Below are 18,140 nucleotides of genomic sequence, written 5' to 3' on the forward strand. Positions count from 1 at the left end.
ACCCGTTATTCCCCACCCAGTCTAATCCCACTCTCCCCCTCACTCCCCATACCCTTTAATATCCCATCCAGTTTAATCCCACTCTCCCCCTCACTCCCCATACCCTTTAATATCCCACCCAGTCTAATCCCACTCTCCCCCTCACTCCCCATACCCTTTAACATCCCACCCAGTTTAATCCCACTCTCCCCCTCACTCCCCATACCCTTTAATATCCCACCCAGTTTAATCCCACTCTCCCCCTCACTCCCCATACCCTTTAATATCCCACCCAGTCTAATCCCACTCTCCCCCTCACTCCCCATACCCTTTAATATCCCACCCTGTCTAATCCCACTCTCCCCCTCACTCCCCATACCCTTTAATATATCATCCCCAGTCTAATCCCACTCTCCCCCTCACTCCCCATACCCTTTAATATCCCACCCAGTCTAATCCCACTCTCCCCCTCACTCCCCTTACGTTTTAATTTTCCTCTTTTTCAAGCAACTACCGAATTCCCTTTTCAAAGATTTTAGTGCTCTGGTTCAACAATGGAGGTTCTCCAACACTTTGATCCTTGGCTTCAAATCCCTCCCAGTGTCTGGCCCCACCTTACACCCCTGAAACCTCCTCTGGCCCTATGCCCCAGCTCACACTTTCCAATCTATCCTCTCCTAACCTGATGCCCTCTTGTGGGCTTTCCAGCAGGACTCACTGGATTGTGACCAGGAGCAGGAACCCAGGCTGATTTAAAATGAGAAATCGAGGTGAAGGCCTGAGGCCTACAAGGCTGGAAAGTGTCGTTGAGAAGTGAGATAAGTCAAGTCCAGATTCACAAATCATTAAAAGTAGCAACGCAGGTTAACCAAGCACTGGGGCTCATTTCCAGAGGAATAGAATTGAAAAGCAGAGAAGTTATGTTAAACTTGTATAGAACCTTGGTTAGACCACACTGTGAATAGTTCTGGTCTCCATATTATAAAAAGGATATAGAGGCACTGGAGAAAGTGCAAAAAAGATTTACTAGGATGATACCAGAACTGAGAGGTTATACCTATCAGGAAAGATTGAACAGGCTGGGGCTCTTTTCTCTAGAAAAGAGAAGGCTGAGGGGTGACCTGATAGAGGCCTTTAAAATTATGAAGGGGTTCGATAGAGTAGACGTAGAGAAGATGTTTTTACTTGTGGGGGAGACCAAAACTAGGGGCCATAAATATAAAATAGTCACTAATAAATCCAATAGGGAATTCAGGAGAAATTTCTTTACCCAGAGAGTGGTGAGAATGTGGAACTCGCTCCCACAAGGAGTAGTTGAGGCGAATAGTGTAGATACATTTAAGGGGAAGCTGGATAAACACACGAGGGAGAAAGGAATAGAAGGATATGCTGATAGGATGAGATGAAGTAGGGAGGGAGTCTGTGGATGGAAGGGCAGACTGTGGGAGATTAAAAAGTTGCAAAACTATGAAAATTCTGGAAAAGAATGAATTTGCGTCGGTGAGTTAGATTATACGAGCTGTGGAATGATGGAGCTCGCTTGGCCAAATGGGCCTTTCTCATGACTTCTCATGTCATGAGGGAATGTAATCACTGGGATGCTTCCCGGTGCTGTGTCCTGGTCGGCTCGGTGATCTTAGCTGGTTTCACTCCGGCACGACCCTCACAAGGACATAAGGGCCCCGAGTTTCCGCTCGATCGCGCTGGCTTTTTCAACGCAATCCGGCCGAATCAGCGCAAATACATTTCGAATTTGTGCCCAGCCTGATTTGAGTTTCCGCGATCTTTTGCTCAGGCTAAACAAAAAATCGCGAGCAAACTAGCCCCGCCCACAAAACTGGCCTCGTCTCCCCGCTCGAAACAAGAAGGACGGTGAGCTTCCTTTGATCGCGCCCGTCTGCTGCCGCTCGAGGAGGGTTTTAAAATTACATCAGTTTTCTTAGGCACAAAAACACAGTTTAAATGTTTCAAAGTGTTAAAAAATATTAATTTACTAAGAAACTGACTAGTGTACACCAGTGAAAATAGGAAATGCCTCAGTATAGTTTTTTTTGAGTCATTTTCAGTGATTTTAAATCAGGTCACTCACAGGCAGAGGACTGGAGACCTTTATTAAAAATGCTTATTTTTTGTGATAAACCCATTTTCAGTTGCATTAATAAAGCTGCGCTTGGTTTCCACTCTTAAATTCATCAATTGATATTTTTGATTGCCAAAAAAATAATTATGCTCTGTTAAGCTGCCAAATTGCGCTGGTCGATGGCAGATTTTGTGTTTGTGATTATGTTAATGCATTTCAGCGGAAATTCCCCCCGAATGCCGATTGCGCCCAAAGTGGAAACTCCAGTCCAGGGTCCCCAGACCTTAGCTGTTGCCAACCAGCCACTAAGGGCCCTGGAGTTTAGGTCGGCGGTGCGGATCCCCACAGGGTCTGAGTGTACACTCCATATTGGGCAAACATGAACTCTACCTTCGCGGGAGTGTCAGTAGAGGATGGGGACGGGTTTCTGCGTGTGTCAGACACCTGGCTGACCAACCAGAATTTAGGTATCTAATCGCATGCTCCAGGTGATAATCTTTGGCTGTGAATTGCCTTCTGTTTTTTGAATTACTTTACAGTTTGAGATGAGCGCCAATAACCTGACTCTCCGAATCCCTCACCAAGCCTTCATCAACGGGCAGTTTGTCGATGCGGAAGGTGGGAAGTGGTATCAGTCGATCAACCCAACAGATGGCACAGTGAGTTCTCCATCACAGTTAGGTTCACTATCTCCAGTGGAACGAGTTGTAGCGGCCCAGAAATGGGAGAGAGAGACATCCCTGTACACTCTTTCTCTGTTCCCTCTCTGATTCCCTGTGCCCATCTCTCACTCTCTCTCTTATTCTCTCTCACTCACTCTCTCTCATTCACTCTCTCTCTCACGCTTTCTCTTCTCTCTCTCATTCCCTGCCTCTCTCTCTCTCACTCACTCTCTCTCATTCTCTCTCGTCAGGTGAACGATGTGGAAATGTTCACCTGAGGAAGGAGGTAGCCTCCGAAAGCTTGTGAATTTAAAATAAAATTGCTGGACTATAACTTGGTGTTGTAAAATTGTTTACAATTGTCAACCCCAGTCCATCACCGGCATCTCCACATCATTCTCTCTCATTCTCTCTGTCTCTCTCACTCTCTCATTCATTCTCTATCCCTCTCACTCTCTCATTCTTTCATATGCGCTCTCATTCCCCCTCCCCCTACCTCTCTCGAACTGACATTCTCTCTCACACATTCTTTCCCTCTCTGTGTTCTCTCTCTTATTCCCCACCCATATCTCTTGTTCACTGTCTTGCTTTCACTCTCTCTCTCTCACACTCTCTCTCTTTGCTTTCTCTCATTCCCTGTCCCTCTATCTCTCGCTCCGTGTCTCATTGTCTCTCACTTTCTCACTCTGTCTCTCACTCCCTGCCCCCCATCTCTCTCTCACCCTCTCACTCACTCCCTCACTCACCGCCCCCATCTCTCTCTCACTCATTCTCTCTCATTCCCTGCCCTTCTATCTCTCTCACTCTCTCTCATTCACTGCCCCTCACTCTCTCACTTATTCTCTCTCACTCACGCTCTCACTCACTACCCCTCTATCTCTCACTCCCTGCCGCTCTATCTCTCACTCACTCCCTCTCACTCACTGCCCCTCACTCTCTTACTCACTGCCCTCACTCTCTCACTCACTCCCTCTCACTCACTCCCTCTCACTCACTCCCTCTCACTCACTGCCCCTCACTCTCTCACTCACTCCCTCTCACTCACTGCCCCTCACTCTCTGCCCCTCACTCTCTCACTCACCCTCTCTCACTCACTACCCCTCACTCCCTCTCACTCACCGCCCCTCACTCCCTCTCACTCACCGCCCCTCACTCCCTCTCACTCACCGCCCCTCACTCCCTCTCACTCACCGCCCCTCACTCCCTCTCACTCACCGCCCCTCACTCCCTCTCACTCACCGCCCCTCACTCCCTCTCACTCACCGCCCCTCACTCCCTCTCACTCATCGCCCCTCACTCCCTCTCACTCACCGCCCCTCACTCCCTCTCACTCACCGCCCCTCACTCCCTCTCACTCACCGCCCCTCACTCCCTCTCACTCACCGCCCCTCACTCCCTCTCACTCACCGCCCCTCACTCCCTCTCACTCATCGCCCCTCACTCCCTCTCACTCCCTCTCACTCACTGCCCCTCACTCCCTCTCACTCACCGCCCCTCACTCCCTCTCACTCACCGCCCCTCACTCCCTCTCACTCACCGCCCCTCACTCCCTCTCACTCACCGCCCCTCACTCCCTCTCACTCACCGCCCCTCACTCCCTCTCACTCACCGCCCCTCACTCCCTCTCACTCACCGCCCCTCACTCCCTCTCCCTCTCACTCACTGCCCCTCACTCCCTCTTACTCATCGCCCCTCACTCCCTCTCACTCACCGCCCCTCACTCCCTCTCACTCATCGCCCCTCACTCCCTCTCACTCACTGCCCCTCACTCCCTCTCACTCACCGCCCCTCACTCCCTCTCACTCACCGCCCCTCACTCCCTCTCACTCACCGCCCCTCACTCCCTCTCACTCACCGCCCCTCACTCCCTCTCACTCACCGCCCCTCACTCCCTCTCACTCACCGCCCCTCACTCCCTCTCACTCACCGCCCCTCACTCCCTCTCACTCACCGCCCCTCACTCCCTCTCACTCATCGCCCCTCACTCCCTCTCACTCACTGCCCCTCACTCCCTCTCACTCACTGCCCCTCACTCCCTCTCACTCCCTCTCACTCACCGCTCCTCACTCCCTCTCACTCACTGCCCCTCACTCCCTCACTCACCGCCCCTCATTCACTCTCACTCACCGCCCCTCACTCCCTCTCACTCACCGCCCCTCTCACTCACTGCCCCTCACTCCCTCTCACTCACTGCCCCTGTACCTCACGTTCACAGTCTCTCTGTCTCCTTCTCTCAGGTGATCTGTAAGGTGTCCCTGGCCCAGGTATCTGATGTAGACAGAGCTGTGGAAGCTGCAAAGGAGGCATTTGAGAATGGAGAGTGGGGGAGGATGAACCCCAGGGACCGGGGCAGACTGATCTACAGGTAAAGTACTGAAAGCAAGAAAAACACGATCCAGCCATTAAAGAGACAGAATCAACATTTTACAAAGAAAATAAACACAATACAAATCCCAGAGATTGGCTCCTAATCTCAGCTCTAAGAGGGTGGCTGCCATTGGATTACAGTGCCCAAGTGTTTGGAAGGTTCTGGAATACAATGGAAATAGATTCAGGATTAAGAGCTTCATTTCTCACATACTCACCCTGGAGAGGGATGGAAATAATGGAGAATGGAATATTAGTCCCCTTTTGCTGCCATTGTCAGAATCAAACACTCCCAGGGCAGGTACAGGGTTAGATACAGAGTAAAGCTCCCTCTACACTGTCCCATCAAACACTCCCAGGGCAGGTACAGGGTTAGATACAGAGTAAAGCTCCCTCTACACTGTCCCATCAAACACTCCCAGGGCAGGTACAGGGTTAGATACAGAGTAAAGCTCCCTCTACACTGTCCCATCAAACACTCCCAGGGTCAGGGACAGGGTTAGATACAGAGTAAAGCTCCCTCTACACTGTCCCATCAAACACTCCCAGGGCAGGTACAGCACGGGTTAGATACAACAACAAAACAACAACAACTTGTATTTATATAGCGCCTTTAATGTAGTAAAACATCTCAAGGTGCTTTATAGGAGCGATTGTCAAAATTTGACACCGAGCCACATAAGGAGATATTAGGACAGGTGACCAAAAGCTTGGTCAAAGAGGTGGGTTTTAAGGAGCGCCTTAAAGAAGGAGAAAAAGGGCGGAGAGGTTTAGGGAGGGAATTCCAGAGCTTAGGGGCCAGGCAGCTGAAGGCACGGCCGCCAATGGTGGAAAGAATAAAATCAGGGATGTGCAAGAGGCCAGAATCGGAGGAACGCAGAGACCTCCGAGAGGTGTAGGACTGGAGGAGGTTACAGAGATGGGGAGGGGTGTAGGACTGGAGGAGGTTACAGAGATGGGGAGGGGTGTAGGACTGGAGGAGGTTACAGAGATAGGGAGGGGCGAGTCCATAGAGCGATTTGAACCCAAAAATGGGAATTTTAAAATGGAGGCGTTGCCGGACCAGCAGCCAGTGCAGGTCAGTGAGCGCAGGGGGTGATGAACATTCACCGTCCAGACTCACACACGGAGAGCCCCCTTGGGTCTCGCATCAGTGAGCAGCCCTATCCCGGGGAGAGGAGGGGAAGGGAGAAAGCTGGGCAGAGGGAAACCCGAGTCAAATCTCCATTGATTAGCTCGGCCCAGTTATTTACAGATATAAAGAAATATTATTACAAGCAGTCTGGAAAATCTTGCCCTCGCGGATGGTTCATCGCTGCCTGAATTTAAATGCGGACTGATTGCCGCTGAGGATCTGAATTCTCCTCACCTGCAGGCTGGCCGACCTGATGGAGCAGCACCAGGAGGAACTGGCAACAATTGAGGCCATCGACTCGGGGGCCGTTTACACGCTGGCGCTGAAAACCCACGTGGGGATGTCCATCCAGACATTCCGCTACTTTGCTGGATGGTGCGACAAGATTCAGGTTTGTGGCGGTCGTTACCTGCAGCTCCTGAACTACCCATGCATGGCTCACAAAACACCTGTACACCTGCGCACACCTGGATACCTGCACATACCTGGATACCTGCAATCATGCACACACCTGGATACATGCACACACCTGGATACCTGCAATCATGCACACATCTGTAATCATGCAGACACATAGATACCTGCAATCATGCACACACCTGGATACCTACACATACCTGGATACCTGCACACCTGCACTCACCTGGATACCTGTACACCTGCGCACACTTGGATACCTGTACACCTGCATACACCTGGATACCTGCACACATGTATACTTGTAAAGCAGTGCACCTGTACACCTGCACCGGTTGATGAGGGGAAGAGGTTTGTTTAATCACTAATGCTGCCTATCCCCTCTCTCTGTAGGGCTGCACCATCCCCATTAACCAAGCTCGGCCCAATCGCAACTTAACCTTTACTAAGAGGGAGCCAATTGGGTAAGAGTTTGACCTACACTTTAACATTGATGTTTTCCTGCGGGCTGGAGAATCTGTGGCCGAGTTTGTAACATCTGACCATTACCGCTGTAGTAATGGGGAGTAAAGGGGTACGGGACAGAGTGCTTGATTAACAGGGGGTTAACCAAACCCCAACCTATGCCAAAACTCTATGATTGATTCAATTGGCTGATTCTCAACACCGAATGCCACAAGCCCTCACCTTTGAACTCTCCCTCTACCAGCTCACTGCCCCATTGTGACAGGTAGAGTAGCCTAGAGGTCATGAGTTCAAATCACACTTTGGTAAATTGTAAAAGTGAATTCATTAAATTTGGTAATTTGTGGGCTGGCATCAGGAAAATGACCATGAAACTGAAGCAAAACCCAACTGGTTCATTGACATCCTTCGAGGAAGGGAACCTGCCGTCCTGTAGGGGGTGGTGGTCTGTGTCAGCTTCACCTCTGACTTCTGAGCGGTCCGAATCGCTCCCACTCCCTGGGTTCTAGACCTTGGACTTATTTGGGGGTTGTAACAAAAAAATGCAGCAGACAACTGGTTTTGGTACAAGAAAAGAAACTGGGTTTATTGAAGTCACAAATGAACTTATAACATTAGGATAACACTGAGATACAAAGTACACCTTAGTTAAGAATGGGGAACACACGGCATAACGAGGGAAAATCACCCTACTAATCCCCTTACCCTTGTCCCACCCCCAAAACCTAACTAAATTGAACTATGATGTGGAGATGCCGGTGATGGACTGGGGTTGACAATTGTAAACAATTTTACAACACCAAGTTATAGTCCAGCAATTTTATTTTAAATTCACAAGCTTTCGGAGATTTTCTCCTTCCTCAGGTAAATGTTTCAAGATCTCCTTGAAGCCTACGCATTTATACATATTGAATAATACATGGTGTTTACAGACTGCCTCTGCAACTGCCCGTTGCCAAGGCAATCACCGTGTTCAGACAGAGAGGTGTCATCTGCAGAACCCCCGAATACACATTCAACAAAAAAACAAACAGGGAAAAAAAACAGAGAAAAAAAAAGAGAAAAAAAAAACAGAGAGAGAGGCAGAAACATCCGGAAGGCAGAGAGAGCCAGCAAATGACCCATTATATTAAAAACAGATAACATTTGTTCGCTGGTGGGGTAACGTGTAGCGTGACATGAACCCAAGATCCCGGTTCAGGCCGTCCTCATGGGTGCGGAACTTGGCTATCAATTTCTGCTCGACGATTTTGCGTTGTCGTGTGTCTCGAAGGCCGCCTTGGAGTACGCTTACCCGAAGGTCGGTGGATGAATGTCCATGACTGCTGAAGTGTTCCCCGACTGGGAGGGAACCCTCCTGTTTGGCGATTGTTGCGCGGTGTCCGTTCATCCGTTGTCGCAGCGTCTGCATGGTCTCGCCAATGTACCATGCTCTGGGGCATCCTTTCCTGCAACGTATGAGGTAGACAACGTTGGCCGAGTCACAGGAGTATGAACCATGCACCTGGTGGGTGGTGTCATCTCGTGTGATGGTGGTATCTGTGTCGATGATCTGGCATGTCTTGCAGAGGTTACCGTGGCAGGGTTGTGTGGCGTCGTGGACGCTGTTCTCTTGAAAGCTGGGTAGTTTGCTGCGAACGATGGTCTGTTTGAGGTTGGGTGGCTGTTTAAAGGCGAGTAGTGGAGGTGTGGGGATGGCCATAGCGAGGTGTTTGTCCTCATTGATGACATGTTGAAGGCTGCGGAGAACATGGCGTAGTTTCTCCGCTCCGGGGAAGTACTGGACGACAAAGGGTACTCTGTTGGTTGCGTCCCGTGTTAGTCTCCTGAGGAGGTCTATGCGATTTTTTGCTGTGGCCCGTCGGAACTGTCGATCGATGAGTCGAGCGTCATATCCCGTTCTTACTAGGGCGTCTTTCAGCGTCTGTAGGTGTCCATCGCGTTCCTCCTCGTCTGAGCAGACCCTGTGTATTCGCAGGGCCTGTCCATAGGGGATGGCCTCTTTGACGTGGTTAGGGTGGAAGCTGGAAAAGTGGAGCATCGTGAGGTTGTCCGTGGGCTTGCGGTAGAGTGAGGTGCTGAGGTGCCCGTCTTTGATGGAGATTCGTGTGTCCAAGAAAGAAACTGATTCTGAGGAGTAGTCCATGGTGAGCTTGATGGTGGGATGGAACTTGTTGATGTTATCGTGTAGTCTCTTTAGTGATTCCTTGCCGTGGGTCCATAGAAAGAAAATGTCGTCGATGTATCTGGTGTATAGTGTTGGTTGGAGGTCTTGTGCAGTGAAGAAGTCCTGCTCGAACTTGTGCATGAAAATGTTGGCGTATTGGGGTGCGAATTTGGTCCCCATGGCTGTTCCGTGTGTTTGGGTAAAGAACTGGTTATCGAAGGTGAAGACATTGTGATCCAGGATGAAGCGGATGAGTTGTAGGATGGCTTCCGGAGATTGGCTGTTGTTGGTGTTGAGTATTGATGCTGTCGCAGCGATGCCGTCATCGTGGGGGATACTGGTGTATAGTGCCGAGACGTCCATCGTGGTGAGAAGTGTTCCTGGTTCAACTGGTCCGTGGGTACTGAGTTTTTGTAGGAAGTCTGTAGTGTCGCGACAGAAGCTGGGGGTTCCCTGTACGATGGGTTTCAGGATGCCCTCGATGTATCCAGAGAGGTTCTCACACAGGGTTCCGTTGCCTGATACGATGGGACGTCCGGGTGTGTTGGCTTTGTGTATCTTTGGGAGGCAGTAGAAGTCTCCCACGCGGGGATTACGTGGGATGAGAATGCGTAGGATGCTTTGAAGGTCTGGATCGAAGGTCTTGATCAGTTTGTTGAGCTGGTGGGTGTGTTCTTTGGTCGGATCTGCGGGTAACCGTCTGTAGTGTTCCTGGTTGTCCAGTTGTCGGTATGCTTCTTTGCAATAGTCTGTTCTGTTCTGTATGACTATGGCTCCTCCTTTGTCCGCTGGTTTGATGACGATGTTGCGGTTGGTCTTGAGAGCGTTGATGGCGTTGCGTTGTGCTCGGGTGACATTCTGGACTGTCTTCTGAGTGCGGCTGATGAATCTGGCATTGACGCATTTCCTGACAGCTTGAGCATACATGTCCAGCTGAGGGCAGCGACCCTCCGGAGGAGTCCAGTTTGACTCTTTCCTCTTCGGTTGCTGTACCGCGGATCCCTCTGTCTGCTGTTCCGGATCGTCGATTGTCTCATTGGGTTCGCTGCTGAAATCTTGGGGTTTGTGGTAGAATTCCCGGAGCCTCATTCTCCTGATGAATTCCTCTGTGTCCGCCGCGAGACTAGTGGGGTCCATTTTGGTAGTGGGGCAGAAATTGAGCCCTCGGCTGAGAACTTCGATTTCGTCTGGTTGAAGGGTGTGGTCGGATAAATTGACAATAGACTTCCCTGTGGTTGCAACCGTGGTACCAGGGGAAGCTTGGTCGTTGCTGGTGGTGATGCCGAGTTTCTCAAGCTTCCTGCTCTTGGTTTTCATGTAGGCAGCGTAGTTCCGTTGCCTCGTCTGTTTGGCGGTATAACGTAGCTGGTCTGCTGTGTCCTGAGTACAGGTTGAGAGTATGGACTCTATCTTGGTTTCGAGGTTGTGGCGTCTGCTGTAGAGTTGGTGTATGAGATGGTTGCGGAGTGTGCGAGAGGTACGGCGGCAGAGTCTCTCAGCGTAATCCGAGTTGTATGTGGACTTGAGTGGGTTCGTGATCTGGAGTCCTTTCGGGATCTTGTCTGCTTTCTTGCAGCTCTGTAAAAACTTGATGTCTGTGTCTAAATGCGCGATCTTCTTGGATATCCTTTCCACTGTGAGCCGGCAGTTTGTGGTGTCGATGGTAGTCATGATGTGGAGATGTTGAAATTGAACTAGGAGAGGTCAGGGATCATGCTCACCAAACCAGGGTTCCTTGACAGTTCGAAATCCAGCCAGGTAAGCCGGTTTCAGTTTTGGGGTACGCTCTTTGTGTCCTCTGGGCCCTGCCGTCCCCACGTGTTCCTGGTCTGTGGAATCTGCGAAGGTTCTTCAGTTGGATCGAGTCTGTTGGTGCGGTGAGGCGCAGTTGTGGGTGGGCGATCTTCGTGGAGGGCTGCGGTTGCCTTGTTGTTGCTCCAAAACTGCTGTTTAAAACTCAACTGCTTAGAACCTGCTCCAAAACCAACTCTGTGCTTCGTAACTGGTCGCCCAGTTATACTGTTTTTCGAATTTCTTATCTGATTCCAAAACAAGGTTCGTTCTTTGTCTGATTATGGTGGGCTTCTTCCGGTGATTGTTGGTTTCTTGTCCCCGTAACTAGTCTTGAACTGAAAGCCATTGTATTGATGGGTTTGCATAATTGCATTGATTGCTAAGCGATAATTTATGCAAGGTTTTGATGGGCTTTAGTTTCGTGTAAGCTGAAGTCTTTCTCTGGGTTGACAGTTGTAAACAATTTTACAACACCAAGTTATAGTCCAACAATTTTATTTTAAAACCCACAAGCTTTCGGAGGCTTCCTCCTTCCTCAGGTGAATGTGGAAATGAAATCCTCGAACCTATCGCATTTATAATTCACAGAACAATGTCTGGTGATTACAGAGAGTCTTTTCAACTGCCCGTTGCCAAGGCAACCAAAGTGTTCAGACAGATAGGTGTTACCTACAGGGCCACCGAATATACAAACGGCCAGAACAAAAAAAACAGAGGAGATGCCAATTAAAAAAAACAGAGCGAGAGAGGCAGAAACATAGAAACATCCGGAAGGAAAAGACAGCAATTGACCCGTTATATTAAAAACAGATAACATTTGTTCGCTGGTGGGGTTACGTGTAGCGTGACATGAACCCAAGATCCCGGTTGAGGCCGTCCTCATGGGTGCGGAACTTGGCTATCAATTTCTGCTCGACGATTTTGCGTTGTCGTGTGTCTCGAAGGCCGCCTTGGAGAACGCTTACTCGAAGGTCGGTGGCTGAATGTCCTTGACTGCTGAAGTGTTCCCCGACTGGGAGGGAACCCTCCTGTCTGGCGATTGTTACGCGGTGTCCGTTCATCCGTTGTCGCAGCGTCTGCATGGTCTCGCCAATGTACCATGCTCCGGGGCATCCTTTCCTGCAACGTATGAGGTGGACAGCGTTGGCCGAGTCACAGGAGTATGAACCATGTACCTGGTGGGTGGTGTCCTCTCGTGTGATGGTGGTATCTGTGTTGATGATCTGGCATGTCTTGCAGAGGTTACTGTGGCAGGGTTGTGTGGTGTCGTGGACGCTGTTCTCCTGAAAGCTGGGTAATTTGTTTTGGGTTGATTGTTTGATCTCTGGGTTGATTGTTTTAAAAGGGAAGAATGCGTATTCTGTCTACTCTCATTGTCTGGTTTTCAGGAACAATCCACACTGTCCTAACAAGCCCGGGCATGTCTGCAGGGATCCATATTTAACCCAGCAGTTGGGTCCTCTGCCATAAAAGTCCAAAAGTCACATCCTCGTTGATGATATGAAAAATGTGGGAATTTTGAGAACCCTTCAGTCCTTAACTAGTCTGGCCAATTCTTGACTCCAGTGTAAACCAGTTGGGTTTTTATGACAATCCGACAGCTTCAATAAGTCACTTTTACTGACACCAGCTTTTTATTTCCATTTTGTTTTTAAACTGAATTCAAACTGCCACGGTGGGATTTGAACTCATGTTCTGCTGGGTTGTTAGTCTAGGCCTTTGGATTATTAGTCCAGCAACATAACCATTACAGCACCATACCCTACAATATATATTGAAAAAAAGACTTGCATTTATATAGCACCTTTCACGACCCAAAGCGCTTTACAGCCAATGAAGTACTTTTTGAAGTGTAGTCACTGTTGTAATGTAGCAAACACGGCAGCCAAATTGTGCACAGCAAGATCCCACAAACAGCAATGAGATAATAAGCAGGTAACCGGTTCTATTAGTTGAGGGATAAATATCGGCCAGCACCTCCAACAGTGCAGCACATCCTCAGGTCGAGCACTGGATTATGGGGCTCAAGTCTCTGGGACTTCGAACCCATGACCTTCTGACCTCAGAGGTGAAAGTGCTACCCACTGAGCCACGGCAGACACCGTAGTGCGTGTTGGTTAATTGCGATATTTTTACAATGATCTAGACCCGGGGAACACTCTTGGTTTTCTGTTGACGCAGGGTGTGTGGCATTGTGATCCCGTGGAATTATCCACTTATGATGCTGGCGTGGAAGGCCGCAGCCTGCCTTGCCGCTGGTAACACCGTGGTTCTGAAGCCGGCACAGGTGAGTTGACCTTCTCACATTTTTCAAGCGTACGGCAGAATTGTTGTTGTTATCATACAAGCACGGATGGCCAAGTCCCAACATTGGTGCAGTGTTTGGGATATGGTTAACTGGGTTGGAAACTCTGCCCAAAGCCTGAGCTATCCAGACCAGGAGGGTCCCAGGCCTGGTGAACCGGGGCAGCAGTCTAGAACAATTGGCCTCAGGACCCCAGAGCCAACTTGATGTAAAACCTCCAATAGGTGAGAGTGTCAAAGATGTTGGTCCCGAGTCCGTTTCTCAGTAGCTGTGAGGTAACTTGTGCCAAGTAGATTCTTTGAAGGGAGAGTTGGGATAATGGGCAGGTGCTCAAATTGGCAGGGTGTGACTAGTGGTGTCCCACAGGGATCGGTGTTGGGGCCTCAACTATTCACTGTATTTATTAATGACTTAGATGACGGGATAGAGAGTCACATATCCAGGTTTGCCGATGATACAAAGATAGGCAGCATTGTAAGCAGTGTAGATGGAAGCATAAAATTACAGAGAGATATTAATAGATTAAGTGAATGGGCAAAACTGTGGCAAATGGATTTCAATATAAACAAGTGTGAGGTCATCCACACCGGTTCACCAGGCCAGAGGTTCAAACCTGGGACCCTCCTGGTCTGGATGGCTCAGGCTTGGGCAGAGTTTCCAAAAGGATAAATCAGAGTACTTTCTAAATGGTGAAAAGCTCGAAACAGTGGAGGTCCAAAGAGACTTAGGGGTCCGTGTACATAGATCATTAAAATGTCATGGACAGGTACAGAAAATAATCAAAAAGGCTAATGGAATGCTGGCCTTTATATCTAGAGGACTAGAATACAAGGGGGCAGAAGTTATGCTACAGCTATACAAAACCCTGGTTAGACCGCACCTGGTGTACTGTGTTCAGTTCTGGGCACCGCACCTTAGGATATATTGGCCTTGGAGGGAGTGCAGCGTAGATTTACTAGAATGGTACCTGGACTCCAAGGGTTAAATTACGAGGAGAGATTACACAAACTAGGGTTGTATTCCCTGGAATTTAGAAGATTAAGGGGTGATTTGATCGAAGTTTTCAAGATATTAAGGGGAACGATAGGGTAGATAGAGAGAAACTATTTCCGCTGGTTGGGGAGTCTAGGAGTAGGGGGCAGCGCCTAAAAATTAGAGCCAGGATTTTCAGGAGTGAAATTAGAAACATAGAAAATAGGAGCAGGAGTAGGCCATTCGGCCCTTCAAGCCTGCTCTGTCATTCAATATGATCATGGCTGATCCACTATCTCAATACCATATTCCCGCTCTCTCCCCATACCCCTTAGGAAACACTTCTACACGCAAAGGGTGGTAGAAGTTTGTAACTCTCATCTGCAAACCGGAGTTGATGTTAGCTCAATTGTTAATTTTTAATCTGAGATTGATAGATTTTTGTTAACCAAAGGTATTAAGGGATATGGGGCTAAGGCGGGTATATGGAGTTAGGTCACAGATCAGCCATGATCTCATTGAATGGTGGAACAGGCTCGATGGGCTGAATGGCCTCCTCCTGTTCCTATGATTTCATTTGGTAATATAGTGGCTGAAAGCTTGACACAACTTTGTGATCGATCCTCCAAATTCCTTAGAATTAAACAGGCTTAATTGGTGTTCCAGGTCCATTCACGGCCTGCATTCCTTTCTGGTGGGACCTCTGAGTAGCACAGCTAGAATTCTGCAGCTTGTCAAGCCCTTTAGACAAGGCATCTGGGTAATGCCCTTGGGCAAAGTGGCTGAGTGAGGCTTTGGGGCGTTGGGCCCCAGGTAGGGAGACTGGATGAGGCCTGTGGGCCCCCCTTGGTCAGCGAGATCTGGGGATAAGGTGAGAGGCCTTTGGGGAAGGCCTGTGGGCAGAATGGGTGTGTAAGTGATTCGGTCTCCAAACGGCAGTTGGTGCTAGCTCATAGAGTCATAGAGTCATAGAGTCATACAGCACGGATAGAGGCCCTTCGGCCCATCGTGTCCGCGCCGGCCATCAACCCCTGTCTACTCTAATCCCATATTCCAGCATTTGGTCCGTAGCCTTGTATGCTGTGGCATTTCAAGTGCTCATCCAAATGCTTCTTGAATGTTGTGAGGGTTCCTGCCTCCACAACCCTCTCAGACAGTGAGTTCCAGACTCCAACCACCCTCTGGGTGAAAAAGTTCTTTCTCAAATCCCCTCTAAACCTCCCGCCTTTTACCTTGAATCTATGTCCCCTTGTTACAGAAGCCTCAACGAAGGGAAAAAGCTCCTTAGTATCCATCCTATCTGTGCCCCTCATAATTTTGTACACCTCAATCATGTCCCCCCTCAATTGTTAATTTTAAATCAGAGATTGATAGATTTTTTTTTTAACCAAAGGTATTAAGTGGTTGGGTGGGATCTCTTGAGTGTGTAGGATGGGTGAGGCATCTTCGCAATGTTTTATTAATGTAAGGAACGTCCTATTCATTCTGACAGGTGACGCCCTTGACAGCGTTGAAATTTGCGGAGCTCGCGGCGAAGGCTGGATTCCCAAAGGGCGTGGTGAACATCTTACCAGGAGCAGGTAGGCTGAAAGTATGGCGCCAAGTGCACAGAAAGCCACCCAGGCAGCGGGCAGTAGCTTGGCATTCGATGGGAGGCCTTAACACCCTAGATACGTGGAGCACCTCAGCCGCTCAAATCAGTTGACAATAAACAAGACTTGAATGTTGCTCTTGGGCCAGCAGTAAAAGATCAGTCATCGGCCTTTCTCTGAGACTCACCCCTAGTGTTGGAGGAATGAGTTACAAGAAAGTAAGAAAGACTTGCATTTATATAGCACCTTTCAGACTTCAGGACGTCCCAAAGCACTTTACAGCCAATGAAGTACTTTTTTTTAAAGTGTAGTCACTGTAATGTAAGAATTAACGTGGCAGCCAAGATCCCACAAACAGTAACGTGATAATGACCAGATAATCTGTTTTAGTGATGTTGGTTGAGGGATAAATATTGGACAGGACACCGGGAGAACTCCCCTGCTCTTATTCAAAATAGTGGCTGTGGGATCTTTTATATCCTCCTGAGAGGGCAGACGGGGCCTCGGTTTAACGTCTCATCTGAAAGACGGCACCTCCGACAGTGCAGCACTCCCTCAGTACTGCACTGGAGCGTCAACCTGGATTATGGGCTCAAATCTCTGGAATGGGACTTCAACCCACAAACTTCTGACACCTTGTAATGTCTCCGATGAAGCCCTTCTCCAGCTTCCCCATAGTAAAGAAACATTCATCCCTTGTTGGCCCATCCTTTTCCCAGAGCGAGGACCCCCTGGACCAGTGACCAGTCCTAACCCTTGTCCCTGTTGCTGTCAGCTTCTGCTTTGGGCTTCCGCTGAAAGATTATTTTTCTGTCTGACAGGCTCGTTGATTGGACAGAGAATAGCTGACCACCCGGATGTGAGAAAGCTTGGGTTCACGGGGTCAACTCCAGTCGGGAAGCAAATCATGAAAAGGTAACTGGTGAATCAAACAGATTGTAGTGAGATAATCGACTTTACTTCATTAAAGAAAGAAACTGGCATTTCTCCAGCACCTTTCACTGACCTCAGGACATCCCAAAGCGCTTCATCGCCAATTAAATAGTTTTGAAGTGTAGTGGTTGAATTACTGGACTAATAATTCAGAGACCGTGAGTTCAAATCCTACAATGGCTGTTTGAGAATTTGAATTCAGTTCAAAAAAAGTCTGGAAATATTGGCTCTCGATGGCCTTTTCTCACTCTGGATTTTCTTGTGGGATGAAAGTCTCTTCTCTCTGCTGGCTGGCAAGACACAAAGTCCTTGCTCACCTCCAGACTCGACTATTCCATTGCTCTCCTGGCCGGCCTCCCATGTTCCACCCTCCGTAAACTTGAGCTCATCCAAAACTCTGCTGCCCCGTATCCTAACTCGCACCAAGTCCCGTTCACCCATCACCCCCTGTGCTCACTGACCTACACTGGCTCCTGGTCCAGCAAAGCCTCGATTTTTAAAATTTCATCATTGTGTTCCAATCCCTCCATGGCCCTCGCCCCTCCCTATCTCTGTAACCTCCTCCAGCCCTACAACCCTCCGAGATCTCTGCGCTTTTCCAATTCTTGCCTCTTGTGCAACCCCCACTCCCTTCGCCCCACCATTGGCAGCCGTGCCTTCGGTGGTCTAGACCCTAAGCTCTGGAATTCCCTCCCCAAACCTCGTCGCCTCTCTCTCCTCCTTTCAGGCTCAGCTTAAAACCCACCTTTTCAGCCAAGCTTTTGGTCACCCCAGGACCTCCTGGGAAGGGTATAAAAACATCGGCTCCAGTTTCCTACCTGACGGGCTCCCCAGTGAACCCCCACGGTCTGAGGCTGAAGACAAGGTCAGGTTTGGCTGTAATTTCCCTTGTCCCACAGTCAAGGAGGCCGCTGGAGCCCTTGGTGTGAAACCCTGGTGTTTGTAGAATCCCCAGTTGGGTGAAGGGCTGTTTTTCTTTCAGAGGCATCAGCGAGGTGATGGGAGGGAGGGAGGGAGGGAGTGTGGGAATGAAAAAGTGACCAGAACCCAGCTCGCCCAGGATTGTAAATTGTGCTTTGTTCCCCTGCAGCTGTGCAGCGAGTAATGTGAAGAAAGTCTCTCTGGAGTTAGGAGGCAAGTCTCCACTCATTATCTTCAGTGACTGTGATTTAGACAAGGCTGTACGCACGGTAAGGACACAAATCAAAATCAGCGGTTTGAGGCGTTTGAATCTAGAGGGGTGATTTTAACCTAATCTGTCCGTCGGAAACC

At 49.2% G+C, this 18,140-nt stretch overlaps 1 protein-coding gene across 1 annotated transcript in view; it reads left to right on the forward strand.

The window, feature by feature from the left end:
* Positions 1-18,140, forward strand: part of aldh1l1 (aldehyde dehydrogenase 1 family, member L1) — a 61,709-nt gene that overhangs the window by 28,421 nt on the left and 15,148 nt on the right. Inside the window, exons 11-18 of the mRNA XM_067998347.1 lie at positions 2,599-2,718; positions 4,959-5,086; positions 6,464-6,614; positions 7,034-7,104; positions 13,248-13,353; positions 15,836-15,923; positions 16,757-16,850; positions 17,959-18,058. Of these exons, the coding sequence (XP_067854448.1) occupies positions 2,599-2,718; positions 4,959-5,086; positions 6,464-6,614; positions 7,034-7,104; positions 13,248-13,353; positions 15,836-15,923; positions 16,757-16,850; positions 17,959-18,058 (858 nt within the window). The remainder of the gene's footprint in view (positions 1-2,598; positions 2,719-4,958; positions 5,087-6,463; positions 6,615-7,033; positions 7,105-13,247; positions 13,354-15,835; positions 15,924-16,756; positions 16,851-17,958; positions 18,059-18,140) is intronic.

The sequence above is a fragment of the Heptranchias perlo genome, chromosome 17, assembly GCF_035084215.1.
Source record: "Heptranchias perlo isolate sHepPer1 chromosome 17, sHepPer1.hap1, whole genome shotgun sequence".
Taxonomy (NCBI): domain Eukaryota; kingdom Metazoa; phylum Chordata; class Chondrichthyes; order Hexanchiformes; family Hexanchidae; genus Heptranchias; species Heptranchias perlo.